General features: G+C 40.4%; 1 protein-coding gene across 4 annotated transcripts in view; it reads right to left on the bottom strand.

Annotated features, from left to right (window-relative positions):
* Window positions 1–3,897: 3,897 nt before the first annotated feature.
* LOC121289087 (rho GTPase-activating protein 29-like) overlaps window positions 3,898–23,667 on the bottom strand; it is a 112,157-nt gene continuing 92,387 nt past the window's right edge. For all 4 annotated transcript variants that reach the window (XM_041208109.1, XM_041208111.1, XM_041208110.1 and 1 more), the window contains 7 exons: window positions 23,396–23,559; window positions 18,475–18,663; window positions 16,762–16,899; window positions 16,439–16,671; window positions 13,799–14,108; window positions 8,267–8,375; window positions 3,898–6,237 (listed from right to left, as the gene is read on the bottom strand). In XM_041208109.1, coding sequence (XP_041064043.1) covers window positions 5,330–6,237; window positions 8,267–8,375; window positions 13,799–14,108; window positions 16,439–16,671; window positions 16,762–16,899; window positions 18,475–18,663; window positions 23,396–23,559 — 2,051 coding nt within the window. In that variant the 3' untranslated portion in view covers window positions 3,898–5,329. The remainder of the gene's footprint in view (window positions 6,238–8,266; window positions 8,376–13,798; window positions 14,109–16,438; window positions 16,672–16,761; window positions 16,900–18,474; window positions 18,664–23,395; window positions 23,560–23,667) is intronic.

Genomic DNA, 23,667 nt, shown 5'->3' with positions numbered 1-23,667 from the left:
TTTTCAATGGAGAAAGTACCATAATGTATTCAAAAATTGTTACTTGCATGTTTTTATGCTCTGATTTCATTGGACTGGCAGATCTGGCTGTTTAAAAGAAAAAACCCTGCTTCTGAATGTAGAAAATGCCTCCATATGCCCACCCCCCCTCCATTGATTGACAAGCACTCTACTTATGAAATGAAAATGGATATCTGTTCTGTCAGTGGAGCTGGAAACTTTTGTTATGACAGCTATTCCATTATGCATGTTTGGCTGGGTTTCAAAAGCTTCAGTTCTTCAGGTGGTCTTATTGAACAAAGAAATGTTTTAACTCCTTGAATGCTGTGACTTTCTAAGAACAGAAACCTACAAGAAAGCCTGTCTTGTGTAAGTTAAAAAAAAGTCCCATCAGATTGGAAAATGGCAAATATAAATCCTCTATGAAAGAAAGGGGGGAGACAGCAGGAAACCAAAGGGCCAGTTAGCCTAACATCTGGCATGGGGAAAAATCTTGAATATATTATTAACGAAGTTATAGATGGGTACTTAGAAAATCTTAATGTAATCAGGCAGAGTCAACTTGGTTTTGTGAAAGCAAAATCATGTTTGACTAATTTATTGGAGCTCTTTGAGGAAGGAACAAACCAGGTGGATAAACGGGAACTTGAAGATGTAGTATACTTGGATTTCCAAAAGACAGTTGACAAGGTGCCACATCAAAGGTTACTATGCAAAATAAGGGCTTATGGTGTAGGGGATAACCTATTAGTATGGATAGAGGGTTGGTTAACTAATATGAAGCACAGTAGGGATAAATGGTAATTTTTGGGCTGGCAAGCTGTAGCAGGTAGAGTGCCACAGGAATCAATGCTGGGGCCCCAACTATTCACAATCTGATTTGGATGAAGGGACCGAACACAAGGTTGTTAAATTTGCTGATGACACAAAGATAGTTAGGGGACTGTTAGGAAGAAGACATAAGGAGTCAACAAAGGGTAAGCGAGTGGGGAAAAAAATTGTCAGATTGGCCTGAATCTTCTGGTCGGCAAGCGGGGCCCAGATGCGTAAAAGGACGCGCAGTGACGTCGGGCGTACGTCCCGATGTCACCGCATGTCATTTCAATCTTCAGTTTGGCGGGTACGCACAAGAGTCGGCCCCCGAATAGTCAAAGACTGTTAAGGCCTTTTTAAAAACCAGTTGAAATCATTAATGGGCTGCCTGTCTAACCTTAAGGTTGGCGGGCAGGCGAAGAGCCCAGGCAGCCTTCGCATTTCTCATGAAACCTCATGCATGGGCGGATGTGGTTTCATGCTTTATAAATAAAATTTTTTATTGACATACATAAACATGTCCCAGCTCATGTGACACTGTCCCATTCCCCTTGCCATGAACAACAACATTCTATTTGCCTTCCTAATTGTCTGTTGTACCTGCATACTGACTTCTTGTGATTCAAATAGCAGGACACACAGATCTCTCTGCATGGCAGAGCTCTCGGAGATTTCTGTGCTCTTCTACGCGCATGCGCGAAAGAGTGCAGGCCCCAACTCTTCCTCCTCCCCCCACCCCACCCGCACAAGGAGCACCAAGTGCTTCTGGGTGCACATCATGCTGGGTGGGCCTTAATTGGCCCACCCACGTAAAATGGCAGCACGCAACTGATTGCGAGTAGTGATTGGCTCTGTGCCCGTCCAGCCCGTATGATGGGTAGAAAATTCTCCCCATTGAGAATAATGTGGGAAAGTATGAACTTGTCAACTTTGGCAGGAAGAATAGAAAAGCAGTATATTATTTAATTGGAGAGATATTGCAGAACTCTGCCATGCAGAGAGATCTGTGTGTCCTGCTATTTGAATCACAAGAAGTCAGTATGCAGGTACAACAGACAATTAGGAAGGCAAATAGAATGTTGTTGTTCATAGCAAGGGGAATGGGATAAAAAAGGAAGGGAAGTCTTGTTACAGCTCTACAGGGTGTTGGTGAGACCACATATGGAGTACTGTATACAGTTTTGGTCTCCTTATTTTAAAAAGGACGTAATTGCATTTGTGTGGAGGAAGTTGTTTCATTACACTGGAATGTAATCAGAAAGCTTAGAAGGTCAATCTGTTGTCTAATTGTTCAGGCAGCCTGTATGTTCTGCTAAGGTATTTTGTCTTTGTAATCTTTCAGTTAGTGTAAGATAGACTAAACAAAATTTGGTTGAATCCTTTGAGGTTACTTGGTTGATGAATGAATGTAGCTGTGTAAATATTGTTTATTTTGATTTTTTTCCCCAAAAAATCTTTTGGTGAAATGCCACACAATAGGTTATATATAAGAAAGAGCCCTGTGACACAGGGAGAATCTGGGCTGGGTGAGGGGATTGCTCACATTCTTGTAGGTGGGGTTGCTATTTAAGATGGTGGTTCTGCATGGAGACAGATTACAAGGGACGTTTCACGAGCATCAGTGTTAGGACCACTACTTTTCACAATCTGTATCAAATGAACTAGATGGAGGGTACCCCGCAGTAATGTCTGAAAGTTGGTATTTGAAACAAAGATCTGTGCCGGTGTTGAATTGTATTAGTTTCTTTGGGGGAGTGCTGGCATCCAAATAATTTTACCAATTTTATATTTTTTAAAAATATAACTTTTTCACATTGGAATGTGTGGTAGAGATGGACCCAGATGGCAAAAATGGCAGAATTGACCAAAACTAAGTCCCACCCTTGAACATGGCACTTCCCACTTTTACAGGGGCAGGAACAAAGGCTGGGTGCATTTTATGGCAGCATCTGGCTATTTAAATCATAAGCTGCCTTCACTGAAATAAACCTTGGTAGGCCAGGAATGTGAAAGCCAAAATACACAGATTAGACCAAGTACCAGCAGGTCTAACTTTAAGGGTTCATTTGAATAGCCAGGGTACCCCCTTGGAGAGGGAAGGTATCCCTTTGGAACTGGTCCCAAGACACATTTGGGCGTGGTAAGGGGATCTTTGGTGGAGGTCAGGTGCACTTTGGAATTGTTAAAGTATTGAAGCTGTTGACAGGACTGTCAAAGGGACTCATCAAAACTGCCAGAAGCACCTGTCAAAACTACCAAGGCATTCAATAGCCCTGCCCTTTATAATCTTTGAAAAAAATGTCTGGACTATTAAAAAATGATTGCTTGCTATTTCAGTCTGTCTATTAAGCCTGAGGGCTTCCATTACTGGATTAGTGCTGCATGACTGATTTCACAACCATCCATTATTATAATAAGGTGCCAGCTACTTCAGAGTTTGATTGACAGCTACAAGTGGTTATAGATTTTTAAAAAATGCTTGTTACAAAGGGTTGTGCACTTGAATGAACTGTCTGTTGTTATAGGGCTTTATTCAGTTGAAGAAATGCAAATGAAGTAAATGGGTTTTCATGAATGTCTTTTTCATGATAGTGAAGTCTACAATAGACACTTAAAATTCTATTTTAAAAAAATGTTCTCTCTCCTCTCTGCATTGATAGTGAGCTCTGTCCAGGGTGGATACTAGGTGAGTGAGCTGGCATGGTAGATATAAGGGCAAAGGGTGCTTGGGAATGGGTTGGCATAGGGTGTGTGCGGGGAATGAGAGAGGCTGAGGACTGGAGGGATGTTTCATGTTTTAATCTTATTTTTAAACTTTGGACAGTGTTGGAGCCTCATGGCAGGCCTCCTGCCCAGCCTGCTTCCGCAAATGGCACCCTCGTTTCTTCCCAGGTCACTTGCCCTGACTTCGAATCCAGACCACACCCCTGGACTGAAAATGTGATGTCTGGGCAGCCATTTTTTAAAAAAGGTTGTGTTTGTGGAGCTGGGAATTCTCCTGTCTCTGTGCACGTGATCTGGGTGCGAAAATCTGGGCCATTGGCAATTTCTCTCATTGAACTTTGTTTTCACCAATACACATTCCACGAAATAAAAACAACATTTATTATAATCTAGTGCCATACAAGGAGGCAATGGTTCAGAATTTCCAATACTGCAATATAGTAGAATGATTAGGACAGAAAAAAGCAATTCGACTTCATTCTGCAATCACCAGCATTTTTACTGTCCAAAGATAGCTTGTGTCAACTGTAAAACGCCAGACATTTTAACACATATACCACTCCAAAATGCTCACATAATGTCGAAGTAACCATGTTTCACCCTTCCTTTGAGATCGTCATAAGATTACATGCCCCCACCTGAAGGAATGCTGAGAACAATGCATCACTGGTAAAACGTCTTATAAAACATTGCAACGTTCTTGTGAGTAGTCATTACAAACACTGATGTGAAACAATGCCAATTTACACCATGAAATTTCCTACGGCTTAAGTAATCCACCTAAAAGCATTACCAGTACAACGAAAAACCAGAAGAACTTCATAATTGTCTTATATGATTGTGTCCAGTTAGTTTACATAAATGTAACATTTATAGAATATACATATAAAACCTAAATTTTAATAAATTACATAAGGCAATATTTGAAAGGTTAAGATTTTTTTCAACTCATTACACTTCATTTACAAGAATTAATATATTTGCTTTAACATAGCTTAGTGTCTTGTGTAAAAAGTAATGTAAACAAAAAACATACATGCAACAAAATGAACATATATAAATAATAAACCGAAGCACAGATTAAAAGGTAATATTCCAATTCACATTTTAAGATACAGAGTCCCTAATGAGTATATCATTTTGGTCATCGACTAGGCTACACACATCAATATGAAGTGAAGACAAAGTTTTGCACTTTTGAAAGTCTCTGTTTATAACATATGGATAAAACATTAACAAGGAAACATTTCAGGGTTTTGCACATTAAGGAACATGCCTTTTGGCCTATTTGTGCAGTTTTTAAAGATTGCTATAGTAAGTTTGGATTGCACAATTAAGAATGGCAGCAGAGGATGCAAAGCTCATAAGACTTTGGATGATTACGAAAAATTCTCTATTATCTTATTACTATTGCCACTAAGTATGGCTTTAGTTATACTGTGCCACGTATTTAGCAATTACCTCAATGGGTAAACATGCACTTCGACTGGTATATTACTTCAGAATTTAAAATCAATTAATTTAAAACGCAATATTAATATCTCAGATTAACTACTTCAGCTTTTGTTAGAAAGTTAGAGTAGTTTCAGAAATGTGAAAATTGCAACACTTTTTATGTTGCTATATAGCTACCTAGAGGAATTTCACTTCAAGGTGCATCTTCACTGTCAAAGTTTGCATTCCAGATGGTGTTATGGCACTGTTTCCTCAATTTAGAAAAATAAATCATTTCTCAATCATATGAAAAGGTAACTTGGTAGATATAATACATTAAAAGTTCAGGTAAATGCCTTTAAACAAAATGGGCTTCTCTGTATTCAAAGTCTGGTGGAATGCGTTTTGATCGCAATCTTTGAAATGTCAGTTTCTGTTCTCCTTGGGCTTCTTTGGCTGGACTTGGTGGATTCTCTATTTTCTTTACAACACCATTTTCAATATCTTCTACAGGATTAAATGTTCCATTGTCACCTTGTACAGAATCAGAGAAATCAGCTAATGCTGCGATAGGTTTGGACGAAGAGTCTCCAGTATGCTTGACTGTATTAGAGGGAGGTTTGTAAAAAGTGCCAGGGGGAGGTTGTAAAGTTCTTGGAGGACGAAATACATAATGGGAGGGAGACTCTGATGAATTCCCATCAGTCTTTGTGGTCCTTATTGGCTTAACAGTCACTGTATATGGCTTATTAGGAAGTAAACTACTTGCAAAGCTATTGCCTGCACTATAGGTAAGGGGTGGCGAAAAAGAATTGTCACTTTGTGTTTTGTTTTCTGAAGCAACATTTGCCATAATCATAGCTGTCTTCTGAGTTATATCATAACATTTATACTGTTTGTCCCAAGTTCTACGTAATGGTTGGGTATCATAGTATGAATATCTGCAGCATGTAGATGCACGAGATGGAAATTTCATCTCCGGGATTTCCTCAATAATAGGGCTCCTTTCACTGTTTGTAGTGCTGCATCCTTTTGAATTTTTGTCATTCAGGGAGTAAGAAATCATGGTTTCAGGAACAGGCAAGCTCGCAGGTCTTGGAAGAACTGGTTTCAACCTGGGAGGTCGCATATTGACTTTGACAACCTGTTGACTACCTTTGTCAATTAATGATGATTTGCTGTTCTTGTGCACATCTGACTTTTGAGGATTTTGTAGACCTTTCAGCAATTCAACAGGATCTTCTGCATTGAAAGACACATTTGGACCTGAAAAGTTATATAATTTATACTGTTATAAGTTCCCAATTAGTGATTTAATAAAGCCTAAGCTAAATAAACATTTGGATGATTTTAATGATTAACAATCATGGATCTGAGTATACATTCTTTGATGACAAGAAAAGCATGAGTCCCTCATTACTGTGCTGGGAATGCCAAATGTTTTTTTTTTAATTCATTCAAGGAATGAGAACTTCGCTGGCTAGGCCAGCATTTATTGCCCATCCTAAATGCCCTTGAGGTAGTGGTGGTATGAGTTGCCTTCTTGAACCATTGCAATCCATGTGGTGTAGGTAAACCCAGAGTGCTGTTAGGGAGTTCCAGGATTTTGACCCAGCGACAGTGAAGGAATGATGATATATTTCTAAATCAGGATGGTGAGAGGCTGGGAGGGGAACTTCCAGGTAGTGGTGTTCCCATGTATCTGCTGCCCTTGTCCTTCTAGATGGTAGTGGTCATGGGTTTGGAAGGTGCTGTCGAAGGAGCCTTGATGAGTTTCTGCAGTGCATCTTGCAGATAGTACACACTGCTGCCACTGTGCATTGGTGGTGGGGGGAGTGAATGTTTGTGGATGGAATGCCAATCAAGTGGGCTTTGTCCTGGATGGTGTCAAGCCTCTTGAGTGTTGTTGGAGCTGCACTCATCCAGGCAAGGGAGAGTATTCCATCACACTGCTGACTTGTGCCTTGTAGATTGTGGACAGGTATTGGGGAGTCAGGTGGTGAATTACTCGCCATAGGATTCCTAGCCCCTGACTGCTCTTGTAGCCACAGTATTTATATGGCTGGTTCAGTTCAGTTTCTGGTCAACAGTAACTTCCAGGATGTTGATAATGGCGGGGGGGGGGGGGGGGGGTGGTTCAGAGATGGTAATGCCAGTGAATGTCAAAGGGCAATGGTTAGATTCTCTCTTGTTGGAGATGGTCATGGCCTGGCACTTGTGTGGTGCGAATGTTACTTGCCACTTGTGAGCCCAAGCCTGGATGTTGTCCAGATCTTGCTGCATTTGGACAGGGACTGCTTCAATATCTGAGGAGCCATGAATCATGCTGAACATTTGCACAATCATCAGTGAACATCCCCACTTCTGACCTTATAATAGAAGGAAGGTCGTTGATGAAACAGCTGAAGATGGTTGGGCCTAGGACACTACCATGAGGAACTCCTGCAGTGATGTCCTATAGCTGAGATGATTGATCTCCAACAACCACAACCATCTTCCTTTGTGCTAGGTGTGACTCCAACCAGCAGAGAGTTTTCCCCCCGATTCCAATTAACTCCAGTGAAGCTACAGAGGACCACTTCCGTGAGCAGCAAGTGATAGACGGAGCTAAGCAATTCCATAACCAATGGATTAGATCTAAGCTCTGCAATCCTGCCACATCCAGTTGTGAATGGTGGCGGACAACTAAACAACTCAACTGGAGGCGGGGGCTCCACAATTATCCCATCCTCAATGAAGGGGGAGCATGTGCTAAAATTTCAAGTGGGCCTTGAACTCTCAACCTTCTGATTAATAGGTGAGAATGCTCCTACTGAGTCAAAGCTGACATTTAATGTATGACTTACTTTCTTGAGGTATTGCATAATAACTGAAACAATCTTATTGCAAACATGGTAGTAATATTACTCCAGCTTGATGCCATTGTTCTCTACCTAAAATCTTTTCTATTACCAAATTAATTTGAGGAAAGTGATTTACAATATTTTTGCATTGCTTTTGAGATTTCAAAAGTTATCACTACGCTTATAAATAAAAACAGAAAATGCTGGAAATATTCAGCACATCTGGGAGCATCTGTGGATAGAGAAACAATTAACGTTTCAGATCAATGACTTTTCATCAGAACTGGGAAAAGTTGGAAACTTAACTTCCAGCTATTTCCAGCTCTGGTGAAAAGTCATTGATCTGAAACATTAACTCTGTTTCTGTCCACAGATGCTGCCTGAGCCGTCAAGTATTTCCAGTATTTTCTAGCGTACGCACCAGGTTGATCAATGTATATCAAGCTACAAACCTGATTCATTGTCATTTCTGTGCCATTTCAGATCCTTCTCTTCATTTAGGATCTCACTGGAAGGTGCCATTTCTGAAGACTCCCTTTCACATTCTGACAATCCAAAACCCTGCCAATGTGAAATATATTACTGTAAATTTGCAAATGAGGGGGTATTAATGCATTAAATTAAAGCATTGCAACCCTATTTCATTTTAATTTTGTACAAAAATTCAAGTTATTACAGAAAACTTTTAAAATATTTGAGGTATCAGTGCATTCTTTCGTATCTTCAATACCACTCAGGAATTTATGCAAACGCTTAATCTTATTCCAGTTTTAAGGTGGCTTTCGGTAGTTGGCTGCACATGTGGATTACTCACATAGCTATTGACATACATGACTTGTGTTGACTAAATTTTCATGGATTGTGAAAGCTGCTGTCAAGTCTCAAATTAAACTAAAAACACAGCCCCCATTTCGCAATGGAAACTGCATTCTCCAGACTTGATTAAAATAAGTGGCAGGAAGAACAATAATTAAGGAAGGTTATTATCCTTACTTCCACTGCCTTATTTTGCCATCCTTATTTGCTCCAGCCATACATCTATCACGTACACCTGACACACTGCAGTGGCTGATTACTCCACATTTTTTGCTTCAATAGTGGCAGTTACATCTGTGCCCATAAACTCTTTGCCACACCCATTCCAGGCTCTCTTTAGCCTTGCCTTTGCCAATTCTCTTTTTTTTCCTGTTCATTATTCACCTTCATCACGCAAGTCTCATCTCATAAGGTGCTCTGAATTGTATTTTAAAACACGTTCAAAGTATGATAGGAAGAAAGGAAAAAAAAGGCAAATTCTCAGAAGTATCACTACTTTTAGCAGTCTTCAATTGGATAGCCTGGTGTTAAGGGGGTTTGTGATGAGTAGCTGGTGAGTTCCTTTTCTGTCTGGGCCAGGGATCAGTGTTAAGTTTAGCTAGTTGTTTTAATAAACAGAGGCATGACAGGACGCCTCAGTCCCTTTGAATTCACTATTCGGGAATTCTGGGAATGCTTCTTGTATCTTGGGCAATCACAAGCAAAGGTATTGTCAGCTGGAGGAGCTAGAGCTCTGGATTTTGGAGCTTCAGGAGCAGCTAAGGTCATTACAGTGCATCTGAGGCTCAGAACTACATGGAGAACATGTCTCTGGGGATGGTCATCCCCCATCTTAAGTTTGTGGGCAGAGAAAGAAATATGCTACAGTCAAAAAGATAAGGACCACCAGGCACATATTGCAGGAGACCCCTTGTTCTCTGGTATTCAGTTTTGAGTGCCAATGAAAGTAATGGTTTCTCTGAGGTGTACTGCCAAGGTAGAGTTCACAGTACCATCAGTGACTTAGCTATACAGGGTGGGAGTTAAGTATGAAAATCAGAAAAGCAATAGTATTAGGGAATTCAACATTTAAGAGAACATGAGACAAGTAATTCTGCAGCTGCAGATGTAATCCCAGGATGGTATGTCGCCTTCCCGGTGCCAGTGGTCATTCTGAGATTGGGGGGGGGGCGGGGGGGGGGTGAGTAGGTGAATAGCCAAGGGTTGCTTTCTACATGGTACCAATGACGTAGGTAGAAAGAACGTTTAGGTCCTGCAGGCAGCCTTATGAGGCCTGGGAAAGAAATTAAAAAGCAGGGGGCGGTTAGGTTAAGCAGGCGGTTACCTTCTGGCCGCAATAGTGGGTTTTCACGCCATATCGTCCCAATCCTGCCACATTAGTTATGCATTCCCAGGAAACGCACCATTTTGATGGCAGGCAGGCTCTCATTCGCCCAAGCCATCACCTCGCTGCTTCAAGCTGGGTGCCATATTTAAAGTCCAGCTGTGCTTCTAGCCCACGACTACTGCAGGGAAGTTGTCCAAAAAGGTTGCAGCCCCCAGGTTTAGTGATACGTCACTGGAACACCTTTTGGACATTTTGGAGGCCTGCCACGATGTCCTTGAACCCCGTTCCGGCCCACAGAGTGGCCAGCAGTGTGACCAACCAGGCTTGGAAGGCAGTGGCAGTGACAAACAGATCAATGCTGCAAGAAGAGGTTGGCCATTCAATGCAGATAAAGGATGAATGACCTCATCCGTGCAGCCAGGGTAAGGCAACCATCTCATCACTATGAGCTTACACACTCAAGCCCATCACACATTCACTAGCATCTCACTCACTGCCAGCTCAAGGGACATCACCAACCATTCTCTCACACACACCCTCACATATCCATCTGGTCCCATCTCCTCTGGAGATTGCCTCCTCAGCCCCAACCATCTTAAGGCAACTTACACAAATCAATATCTGCCTCCACACACACCCTGGGTTACCCTCCTTCCCCAGTACAGCCCTCATCCTGCAGCCTCTTCCATTGCCTGAGGCCACTTCTCCCCCTTTGCCAAGCAAGCCCTAGCCCTGCAGCTATTGAAAAGCCACCCACAAATGGCTGATCTGGTAGGTAGAGACCTGCTGTGAGCTCCCCTAGAAGTGATGTGGTACTGCCTGTGAAGCCTGGCACTAATGACTGCGAGTGCTGACTGAAGCAAGGTAGGCAAACAAACGTCTAAAGTGAAGTGCAGCCCACCAGGTGGCATGTTGTTTATGTGCTGTTGTGAAACACGTCGCCATATTTTCCCGCCAACATGGACTGGGAGGGGGGTTGTGGGAGTGGAGAGTGAATGACGATTCTGTGGGCAGGCCTGATAGTGATATGCTAATGTATTACAATGAGGTTCCCAACGTCCGATGGTAGAAAATGCAGCCCGCCACCAGTGGACTGAGCGGACCGTGAACTGATTTCATGCCGTCGTGAACCCGATCACGCCATATTGTCCACTCACCACCGAACACACCCGACATCAGCGGACACAAAATCCCAGCCACAATCTCAAATGTTAATAATACCTGCATTACACCTGGTGCCATGTGCTTGCTAGTGAGTATAGAAATAGGTGGATAGTGCAGATGAACACGTGGCCAGAGAGATGATGCAGGAGCAAGGATTTAAGGTTTTTAGATTCCTGCAGCATTGGAACCAGTTCCGGGGGTGATTGTACAAATTGAATGGGTTGGACCTCGATCGATATCGTGACAGAGAAGTTTACTCATTTGAGGGAGAGTTTAAATTAGCATGCAGCGTATGGAGACCTGAGCATAGATTCATAAGGTAGAAGCAAGGATGGGAATGGAAAGTAGGAAATCAGTGAGTATGGAGGTTAGAGAAAATAAAGGCTAAAAAAAATTGATAGAGGAATTGGTCAGTGAACTGTTCTTTTTACTCCAATGAAGCATGATAATCATAGCTATTACTGAAACATGACTTAGAAGAAAGGCAGCTCAACATTCCTGGTTAGGGAACAGAAAGAAAGTATCCAAATATAGACTAGGATAGCAATAAAGTAAAGGGCAGAGAGGGGCAAGTGTTTCTGGCGTGTGTTCAGGAGAATTTTCTACATCAGAAAATTTCCAGTCCAACTAAGGAGGCATTGCTGGTTTTGTTTTTGGGGAAAGAGGTGGATCAAGGGAATCAAGTGTTAGTTGGGGAGCATTTTGGAGACAGTAATCATGGGATCATAAAGTTAGGTTAGCTATGGAAAAGGACAATGACCAGAAGTATAAATAATTGGGAATGGGCCAACTTCAATGGGGTGAGAATGGATCTGGCCCAGCTAAATTGGAATCAAAGGTTGGCAGGCAAAACTGTAATTGAACAATGGGCTATAGTTTGAGTATAGTCAGGGTACAGTCCAGATATATTTGCACAAGGGGAAAGAAGTAGGGAAAACAAATCCAGAGATCCCTGGCTTGTAAGAGATTAAAATGAAGCAGGGGGAAAAAGGTGCATACGACAGATGTCAGGTGGATAATACAGTTGAGAGCCAGGCTGAATATAAAAGGTTTGGGGGGTTGAGGGAGAGGGAAAGAGAGAAAGAGTGAAAATAAACATAAGTAAAGCAAAAGAGAAGAGACTGGCAGCTAACATTCAAGGAAATCCAAAGGTTTTCTATAGGCATATAAATATTAAAAGGATAGTAAAACGAGGAGTGGGGTCAATTAGGGACCTTAAAAGGAACTTGCGCATCGAAGCAGTGGGTACGGCTGAGGTATTAAATGAGTGCTTTGCATCTGTCTCTGCCAAGGAAGCAAATACAGTCCAAGTCATAGTGAAAGAGGAGGTAGTTGAGGCATTGGACAGGTTGTTTATACTTAAAGTTGATAAGTCACCAGGGCTGAATGAAATGCATCAAAGGATACTGAGTGAAATAGGATAGAAACTGCAGAGCACTGGCCACAATTTTTCAATCCTGCATAGATTCAAAGATGGTACCAGACTACTGGAAAATGTTACATCCTTGTTCAAAAAAGGGATGTACGGATAAGCCCAGTAACTCAAGCCAGTTGACTTAACTACAGTGGCTTCCAAATGGCAGACTGTTCAGAAAAGTAGGAGCCCATGGGATCCTAGGGTAAGGTGGATCCAAAATTGGTTCAGTCAGGAAGCAAAAAGTAATTGACGACCGTTGTTTTTTTGTGATTGAAAGGTTGTTTACAGTAGAGTTCCACAAGACTCAGTACTAGATTCCTTGCTTTTTGTGGTATATACAACAATGCTTTAGACTTTAATGTAGAAGAATGTTTAAGAAGTTTGCAGATTATACAAAAATTGGTTGTGTGGTTGATAATGAAGAAAGCTGTTGGCTACATAAGATATCAATGGACTAGTTAGGTGGACAGAAATGTGTAAAATGGAATTCAATCTGGAGAAATGTGAGGTAATGCATTTGGATACAGCTAACAAGGCAAAGTAAAATGGTAGGATACTGAGAAATATAGAGGAACAGAGGGACATTGGAGTGTATGTGCACATATCCTTGAAGGCAGCAGGACAGGTACATAAAGTGGAATATGAGATATTTTCTTAGTGCTCAACAGCTAGAGTATAAGAGCAAGAAGGTTAAGCTAGAACTATATAAAACACTAGTAAGGCCACACTATTGTATAGAATACAGTTCTGCTCATCACATTAATGGAAGGATGTGATTGCACAGGAGAGTACAGAGGAGATTTACAAGGATGTTGCCAGGGATGGAGAACATTAGCTAAGAGAAAAGATTGGATAATCTGAGGCTGTTTTCTTTAGAACAGAGAAGGTTGAAGAGAGATTTAAGTAAGTGCAAAATCATGACAGGTCTAGATAGACTGGATAGGAAGGACTTAGCAGAATAAGGTCAATAACCACAGCACAGATTTGATGTAATTGGCAGAAAGACTAGAAGTTGGTGGGGGTCTGGAACTCACACTGAAAGGGTGGTAGAAGAAAATGCTTATTGCATTTAAAAACACTTCGACATGCACTTGAAATGCTGTAACCCACAGGGCTATAGAAGAAATGGAAAGTGGAATTAAGCTGTACAGCTCATTTCATCTGGCTGACATGGACACAATGTGCCAAGTGGCCTCCTTCTGTGCCATACATTTTCTATATTCTATTTGTAATAATTTTCTAATGTTAATTAGCACTTACCTCTTTGTTAGTTATTGGGTGATTTTTGTTTTGTGTGACACCTTCTTCCTGTGATAAAGACAGGGTCTTGTCTTTCTCTTCAATTAATAAATTTTCAGTTTCTGATGGTGATGGTGGAGTCAGTGAAGAAACAAATATTTTTTCATAGTGGGTTATGAATAGCTCCACCATTTGAGCCTGATACGGATAATCAACAAGGGAAGATAATGATGCAGTTGCATCTGTTTGCCTTGGCCGTATGAGAGTTGGCCCAAAAATAATTCCAAGGTTGCTGGCCGACATTTTATTTTCTTCTTCCTTCTCTGCCACCCTATTGAGGAAAAATGTACATGTGCAATGTTTAAATTATGTAGCAGGCTACATATCCATTCTACAGAGTTAAAAAAAACTCACTTTCATTATTTACAAACTATCTTTCGTATGACACAAAAGTTTCTTAGCTACCTAACCTTTTTCTTTTGTAAAGAGTGGGAAATTCAGGATGATAGAAAATCAGACTGCCATTTTAATATTAATATGCTAGTAATCTAATTCCTATACTTAAGGTAAACTCACAGCTCTTTAAAATACTTAATTGGATGAAAAAAATCACTGCAAATATGGTTTTTAAAAATGAGGAGATTTGATAGAAAAGTTCAAAACTATTCATGATTTTGAAGAGTAAACAAGGAGAAACTGTTTCTAGTGACAGAAGGGACAGTCACCAGAGGACACAGATTTAAGATAACTGATAAAAGAACCAAAGGTGACACATAGGGAAAAAAAATATACAACAAGTTGTGATCTGGAATTCATTTCCTGAAAATTGTGGTGGGAACAGATTCAATTGTAACTTTTACAAAGGAACTGGGTAAATATTTGAAATGGAAAAAAATCCTAGGCTTTAGGGAAAGAGCAGAGGGGTGGAACTATTTCGATAGCTTTTGAAAAGCTTGCACATACACAATGGCCTCACCTGCTGTATCATTTTAGTGTTTTACCAAAAAATGCCTTATTGATAGGCTTATTCATTTTCCCACCCTTTACAAAAGAAAAAGGTGAGGTAGCTAAGACGCTTTATTGTCGTGCGAATGATAGTTTGTAAATAAGGTTAATGAAAGATTTTTTTTGTTAAATGTGTTGACAGAAGATAATTTACAAATTAAAGTCCCTCCTCATTTGGTTATAATCCATATGTTAAAAAATTAACTAGGCAGGAAACATTCTAACAATGATGTTAGAATGTTAGCAAGAGAAGTTGGTTACAAATAAGATGCTGATAAATAGAATGTCAGTACTACTAGGAATGTAAATTATCTTTATTCTTTCATTCGCTGCATTCTATTCCAACTGAGGAAGAATAAAGAGGTCCCTCTTGGATGAGATAAAACTTTTACCAGAGTCAGTTCCGATTGATATGTCTGAAGAATATTTTTGGAGATGAACAAATTAATCTGTGACAACTCTGTGAATCCTATCAACTGAAATTAGACCAAGTGGTTGTGCTCAGCTTTGTTAACATTCCTTACATCTGCCTAAATATTCCCCTCCTGGCAAACTGTGGAAATGGAGTCAGCTGTGACTGAAAACCATACAACATTACGTTGACAAAATTTGAAGTGCTTAGCTTGTATTGACATGGCAGAATGACTGCAATTCCAACAAATGTGGCAGAAAATATAAATGAAGGCATAATAATGTCATTAAAAATAGATAAAGTCCAAAAACATCAAGAAGGAAGCTTTGGAGTTAAGGGTTTTTAATTTCTGAATCCCAATAGGATTAAGTTGAGTGAGCACTGTAGCTTGTAAAATTTTCTGTCAGCCAAGAATAAATAAGAAGTCTCCAAAGCCAAGTAATTTAAACATTATATCACTGAAGTTGAACACTACATTGTTAGGTTAAAGTGGTAGAAACTGATGTAGATTCAAGGTCCAGTTCTGTTCAAATACCAGCCTCTTTTTCTGCAATTGTAACTAGAGCTATCAGAAATCTTTGAAGGAGACTCCTCCAAACAAAAAAGCGGCCATGAAATTGTCCCTCAGATCTGTAGTAACGAGGTTATCATGAAAATTGATTTATCAGTAGGCTTTCAACAGTCGTTGCTAGCACAGACAGAAATATCCCATAAAACTGAAAACGCATAAGCATATATCAAGGAATCCTTCCACAGTCACAAGTAATAAGTCTTCAAATGACTTTTGGAGCTAAGGTGAAATCTGGATTGCATAGCAGCACAGTAGTGCACCAATACTGAGCACACTGGAACAGGAAAATGAGTGAGACAGGTATTGATTCCACCTTGAGCCTGCAATGTGTCCAGCCCAGGTGGATAAATGCAGACCCGAGTCTCATGTTGCTTGCTTCCCGATTGGTACCATTTTCAGCAAGAGATGTTATCGCCAATAATGAGGGAAATCATAGTGGGGGAGGGGAGGGGGCGACACAGTGGTATTACAACTGGAAAACTCCTTTCAGTCAATTACAAAACACTCAAATGAAAGGTGGGAGTAGATTACATACCCATTGTCTCACAGCAAGATTTTAAGCTAGTGCTTAAATGAAAAAAGGAGACATGTGTTGGAGGAGAGGAACAGCAATGTTCAAAGGTTTCCACATATTAGAATTATCAAATGTCCAAATATTTTTACTCTTACATACCTGTGGAGATGGCTCATGAGGTACTGCAAAGTGTTGTAATTGGCTTGCGGCAGCTGCCGGAGCAGATCTTTGACCTTAAAAAGGACTCTCTTCATTCCTATGTTGGTTGACCATTTTTTGTGAGCTGTCAGACTGTTTGGTTTCCCATCATTTTCATCACTAATATTATGGCTTTCCTTGGCCAAGCCAATAAATTCATTGTAAAGGCGGAATGATATCAATGGCTCTGGGAGCTATTGGACAATAAACAGATGATTACATTCTGATAATAAGGATTAGATTTTAAATAAATCTTTGCAAAGTTTTATCCTACATGGGTTTACCTGACGGAGGAACAGTTTTAGCACATTGCTGATATCATGAGCAAACAAATCCGAGAGTTCCACTAAATCCTTCCCATTTTCAAAAGCTTGACACAGCTTTTCAACTCGTGATTTTGCTCCATTCACCCGATAAATACCCTTGAACAGACAAAGCCTCAGTAAGTAAATTAACATTTTTTCCATTAGCTTCACGTAAGCAGGAAGTATGAAATAGAACATGGTTATTACGTCAGATGATGCAAATGTTAGAAGCTTGTCATGTGCAGAGAATATCAGACAATGCTTGCGACAGTAAAACTTTAGACAAGTTTTACATCTAAATTGTAAGAATACAACTTTTTTTTAATTAACATTTTCTGTTTCAACATTTGTCAACTTTTCCAATAGATTGTATTGTTCATTAATACAACCAACATCAGCATCAGGACAATCTTGCTATTATGCACTACCCCTAGCAAGCCAGAGATCAAGAGCTCAAATTCTACCATGGAAAGTTGTATATGTAATTCAATAAAACTGGGATTTCTGGACTAGAAAAGAGGAACCATGAAAGCTGATATTGCGGTAAAAACACACTGATGCACCCTACTTCTGCGTCGAGCTTGCTAGGTGAACAAATTGCTGGGGCCCTATTTGCATGATTGCTGACAAGGCTAATCTTATAACGCATGGAGCTATACAAATCCCAACATATTTATCAACTGAGAAGATAGGCTTGCGGTAGACAGTAGTGGATATGGGCAATAAAAGTGGCCTTACCAGTGTCAACCACATCTAAGGAATAAGCTAACAAAACAAATCAGAATTCTGGCAGTAAACTGGAGATATAATATCTCCAAAAATGGGAAAACAGTTTTAAGTGACTGCATATCAATACAGTACGAGCAACTGGAACACTATCATTTACAGCAAACATAGTTTGATGGTAACAGCTACAATATATAAGCGTTACTAATAATGTGACAAAATTCTTACACTATTATAAAAACAAAATGGTATTTTGAACAAAGTATTATTGGTGATATATAGTCATCAGACACTGGATTTTGATTGCATAATGGTGGCCTCAAAGCTGGCTGGAAAGCCAGTGTCAATCCCCTTCCAGATTTTATGCCCAACTTGCATCTAATAAGGTACTGTCAGGTCTCCTCACCCTTTAAGGGACAAGAGCCTGCTTCCAAGAGCTGGTGGCCAGTCAGCCCCAGGTAATTGATTCACACTGGAATTATTGCCTTTATGGTAAAATCTTAAAATGGTAAGCTCAGGATTTTATCAGAAAGGAAATAGTCCAATGTGAAAATATCAACAATTGCAGAATAAATTCCACAGACTAGTAATTTCATCAGTTCAGTGTGAAGAATTAACTTCATTTCTAAATAATAATGATTGCTAACTAGTATATCACTGATAAGCTGTTTTTTTTCCTTTTAGATCTTGAATTATCCACAGTTTTAACATAAGGAGTACATGTTTTCATATTCCCACAACACTGGAAGATTTTGTTGAGATAGAATATTCTTAATTGAAAAAGTGTGTGTTTAAGTTTTTAAGAAAGCAATTGAACTAAGAAGGTTGACTGAATTTAAAAAGATTTTAATCTGAACAAAAATGCAAATATTTTCAAATGGAATTTAGCTGTATAATTCTAATGATATGCAACCAATTAAAATAATGGCATATGCAGGACACATACTTAGTGAGTTATAATCTTACCTTCACATTTAAAGCTCGGCTTTCAATCTCAGATGTGCATTTTTTAATAATGAAGGGAATTCCGTCAGAACAATTTTTTGCAGCTTGAGTGAAATCCACGCCAAACAGGTGCAGTCGACCTTGAAGTTTCTTATGGCCACACTGTATAGCCAGCGTCTCAAGGCATTTTTTGTGGCATGCCAAAGTACACTGTCAAATGAAGTTAAATGCAAATATTAGCTCAGGATGCTAATCTCAGTTCACGATTGATTTCAAGGCTTAGAAACATGCATATGAAGCATAAGAATTAGGAACAGGAGTAGGCCTTTTGGCCCCTTTCGCTTGCTCCACCATTCAATTAGATCATGGTTGATTTGCTTGTGCTTTGAATTCCATATTCCCACCTAACCCTGAAAACCTTTGATTCCCTTGCCTAACAAGAATCTACCTAAGTCTGCCTTAAAAATATTCAATGGCCCCGCCTCCACCACCTTCTGAAGCAGAGAGTTCCAAAGTCGCACAACCCTCAAAAAAATTTCTACTCATCTCTGTCCCTAATTTTAAAACCGTGCCCCCTAGTTCTAGACTCACCCACAAGAGGAAACATTCTTTCCATATCCACTTCATCAAGACTGTTCAGGACCTTGTATATTCCAATTATATACAAATCACTCTTCTAAACTCAAGCCTAGTCTGTCCAACCTTTCCTCATAAGACAACCTGCTCATTCCAGGTATCAATCTAGTAAACCTCCTCTGGACAGCCTCCAATGCATTTACATCCTTCCTTAAATAAGGAGACCATGCAACGGTCAAGTTTTCATTTGTTTACACGAGCCAGTGCAATCTGGGCAGAATCGACAGGAGTAGGGACGAAGTTTTAAAAGAAAGCTACGGCCAAAACTACCTATGCTAGTGTTTTCCCATGATCTTTCATGCTGGTTCTAGATTCAATTACTCTGCCCACAAAACTGGCCATGGCCTCAGTTTAGAATTTCGAGATTCTGTTGGTTTGGAAAGGCTCTTTCAACTTTGCTCATTTTCTTAGGCACACAGGCACAATTAGACATGTTTTAAAAGTATTTTTATATCAAGAAATATTTAATTTACTATGAACCTGACTAGTGTACACCAATGGAGATGGTTCAGTATAGTTTTTTTCCAGTCATGTTAAATAATTTTAAAGCAGGTTACTCAGTTGGAGGAAGGGGAACTCATCAAACAATGCTTATTTTTGGTGCTAAATCCATTTTCAGCTGCATGAAATGAAATTGCAACATTAGTGGATTTCCCACGATTACGGTCGCAACAAAGTTTGCTAGCCCTCCGATAACAGCTTCATGTGATTACAGTCAGAACTGTTTTAAACAAGCTTTAATATATTATGACTAATAAAAACTTTGTTTTTACACAACTGTTCTATAGTATTAAAAGACAAATAACTAATACAACCTGTTTTCCCCACAAAGTTCAAGATAATCAGACTCGAACTTTGTAGACTATCATTAATGCAATCCAACTTCCAACTGTCCCGAGAGCACCGACAACAACTGACCACTAATCCTAAAATTATACCCAATAAGCTGGGCATGTATGTAATGACATACATGCTTTCCTTGTCCTTGGTGGCATTGTGTTGTTAACCATCTATTATTCAGAAGTGCCTGATTCTTTGCAGCTTGCTGCATGCAACACTTTTAATCTGCAAGCTCAGCATATGACACTAGGACATTTTAACTTGCTGTACAGACAAGGCCTGATGGGAAATTGTTAACTGAATAAAAAAACAACCTATTACACTGCCCAATTGCACTGGTTCATGCAAATGAAATTTAGTGGAAGCTCGAACTGTAACGAAGGTGCATAATGGGAAACCGTTGCAGCGATACCCATTTTACACCCCAGCCAAAGCTAGAAGTTCTGGCAACGTGCTTCTTACACAAACAGCTTGACAACTGTTTCCATTAGCAGACCATCTCCTATGAACAGGAACCTGACCTTCATTCTCTGTCACAATTAATGTAATTCATGTCACAATTAATTTGATTTGTGTAAATTGTTAATTGGAGAACAAATAGGATGCCCATTATTTCAATTCAAAAGATTGGAAATACTGAATCTAGGTCATTTTGTAAACCACTAATAAAACAGATTTATAATTAAAATATTTTGGCAGAAACAAAGGAAAATACAGGCAAAGATGCTACAATATACAATATTTGTACAATAACTGGAAACGGTGCACAAGAAATTGAGCTACCCTTCTCAGAATGCTGTTTTCAACTGTTAGTTTCTTGGAAAGGAATAATCACTTCAAATGAATCAAATTGACCTGGTCTTATTTGATGGTAAGGAATATGCTGTCTCCATGTGTACCTTGAAGATGCTATAGGTGGAATACAAAAACTTTAAATACTCAGAACAAAAAGAAAATTAGCAACTGGACCTGGGATTTATTTCTCTTGGCTCTTTTGAAAAAAAAGAGCCGTCTTTAAAGAAGTCAAAAAATTCTTGTCACCTGAAAGAATAATGGCTGCCAACAGTTGTACCAGTTTTCCTGCATTTCAACCAGGCTGGATTAACAATGGAAAACTTATGTGACAATTTTTTGTTTTATTCATTCATGGGATGCAAGTGTCACTGGCTAGGTCAGCATTTGCTGTCCATTCCCAACTGCTCGTGAGAAGGCAGTGGTGAGCTGCCTTCTTGCATCGCCCCAGCACTGTTAGGAAGGGAGCTCCAGGATTTTGAACCAGCAACAGTGAAGGAATAGCGATACAGTTCCACGTCAGGATGGTGAGAGGCTTGGAGGGGAATTTGCAAAACCCTGGAGCTCCCTTCCTAACAGTGCTGGGGCAATGCATCCAACTGCCCTTGTTCTTCCAGGTGGCAGGGGTCACAGGTTGAGGGTACTGTTGAAAGAGGCTTCATGAACTGCTGCAGTGCATCTTGTATATGGTACACACTGCTGCCACTGTGCGTCGGTGGTGGAAGGAGTGAATGTTTAAGGTGGTGGATGGGGTGCTGATCAAGCAGGTTGCTTTGTCCCGAATGGTGCTAAGCTTCTTGAACGTTCCTGGAGCTGCACTCATTCAGGAAAGAGTTCCATCACACACTTAGCTTGTGCCTTGAAAATGGTGAGTGGGGTTTGAGGAGTCAGGAGATTGAGTCAGTCACAGCAGGATTCCCAGCCTCTGATCTGCACTTGTAACCACAGTATTTATATGGCTTGTCTAGATCAGCTTCTGGTCGACGGTAACCCCCATGATGTTGATAGAGGGGTGATGCTGTTGAATGTTAAGGGGAGGTGGTTAGACACTTTCTTGCTGGAGGTGGTCATTGCTTGGCACTTGTGTGGCATGAATGTTACTTGCCACTTATAAACCGAAGCCTGAATGTCATCCAGGTCATGCTGCATGCAGGCATGGACAGCTTCAGTGTCTGAAGAGTTGCAAATAGTACTAAATATGGTGCAATCACCACCAAACATCCCCACTTCTGATCTTATGATAGAGGAAAGGTCATTGATAAAGCAACTGAAGGTGGACAACATTCAGGCTCCTGAACCACCTCCCCATGACATTCAACAGCATTATCCCTCTATCATCATGGGGGTTACCATTGACCGGAAGCTGATCTGGACCAGCAAAGTGATGGACGTGGCCCTTGATAGTGCCATGACATTTACTCTGCAATAACCTGCACATCCATGCTCAGTTTGGATGCTCAGTCACATGATGCCTTAGTGTCAAGGGCAGTCACTCTCAGATAATCTCTGGAATTCAGCTCGATGTCCATGTTTGACCAAAGCTGTAATGAGGTGGCGCTGAGTACTCTGGCAGAATCCAAACTGAGCATGGGTGTGCAGGTTATTGCAGAGTAAATGTCATGTGATGGTACTATCAAGGGCACCTTCCATCATTTTGCTGATGACAGTAAACTCTCTGGGATGGTAATTGGCCCAATTGGATTTGTTTTTTTTTTGTAGACAGGACCTATTTGGGCAATTTTCCACATTGTTAGGTAGATGCCAGTATTGTGGCTATATGGGAACAGCTTGGTTGGAAGTGCAGCTAGTTCTGAAGCACGAGTCTTTAGCACTACAGCCAGGTTGCTGTCAGGATCCACAGCCTATGCTATATCCAGTAACTTAAGCTATTTTTTGATATCATGTGGAGTGAACTGAATTGGCTGAAGACTGGCATCTGTAATGCTAGGGTTGGCACATCTGTCTAAAAATGGTTGTAAATGCTTCATCCTTGTTTTTGCACTAATGTGCAGGGCTCCCTCATCATTGAAGATGAGGATGGCTGCAAAGCCTTTTTCTCCTGTTGGTTGCTTTATTGTCTACTACCATTCAGAACTGGATGAGGCAGAACATTAATCTACTCCATTGGTGTGGGATTGCTTTGCTTTGTCTACTACATGCTACTTCCATTCTTTAGCATGCATGTGGTCCTCTATTGTAGCATCATCATTTTCATCTTCCCAACCCATGACCTCTGCCATCTAGGACAAGAGCAGCGGATGCATAGGCACACCATCACCTGCAAGTTCCCCTCCAATTCACACACTATTCTGACTTGGAAATATATCACTGTCACTGGGTCAAAACCCTGGAACTCCGTTCCTAACAGCACTATGGGTGTACCTACAACACAGGGACTGCAGTTGTTCAAGAGGCAACTGGGATTGGGCATTAAATGCTTGCCTAGCCAACAGCAACTTGCATTTTAAATAGTAGCTATTTTAAGTTAAGGATACAAAATATTTTATCACAAGTCATAACAGTCTTTTAATTCTCAGCAAGCATGGATCAGAAGTTTTTATTACTGACTTTACAAATAGGTCTGTCCTTCAAACATCAGAAATGCAAACCCTCCTTTGATCATCTGAAATGTCAATGTGGAAAGTAATTACTGCCTCAATTAAAGATCATTTACCTCTTCACACTCAGCTCCATGAAAGACAACAAGGCTGTCACATTCTCTACACTTCGATGGGGCTCGCAACTTTCGTAGCTTGTGTGTTTGTGCTGCTTTTGACATAAGAGTATTGCGGAAGGGCCCTGGAGAACTTGCCATCTCTGCCACGATCTCATTTAAGCCTATGTTCCAAGTAAAGGAGGCAGAGCACAAATTAGCTTATATAGTGGTCTTTCAATATTCGTAACTTGTGAGATACAGTACATCAAGTAAATAGAAGGACCAAGAAA

This window comes from Carcharodon carcharias, chromosome 16, assembly GCF_017639515.1.
Source record: "Carcharodon carcharias isolate sCarCar2 chromosome 16, sCarCar2.pri, whole genome shotgun sequence".
Classification (NCBI taxonomy): domain Eukaryota; kingdom Metazoa; phylum Chordata; class Chondrichthyes; order Lamniformes; family Lamnidae; genus Carcharodon; species Carcharodon carcharias.
Note: the sequence above shows the minus strand (reverse complement) of the source record. Positions and strands in the feature narration are given on the sequence as shown.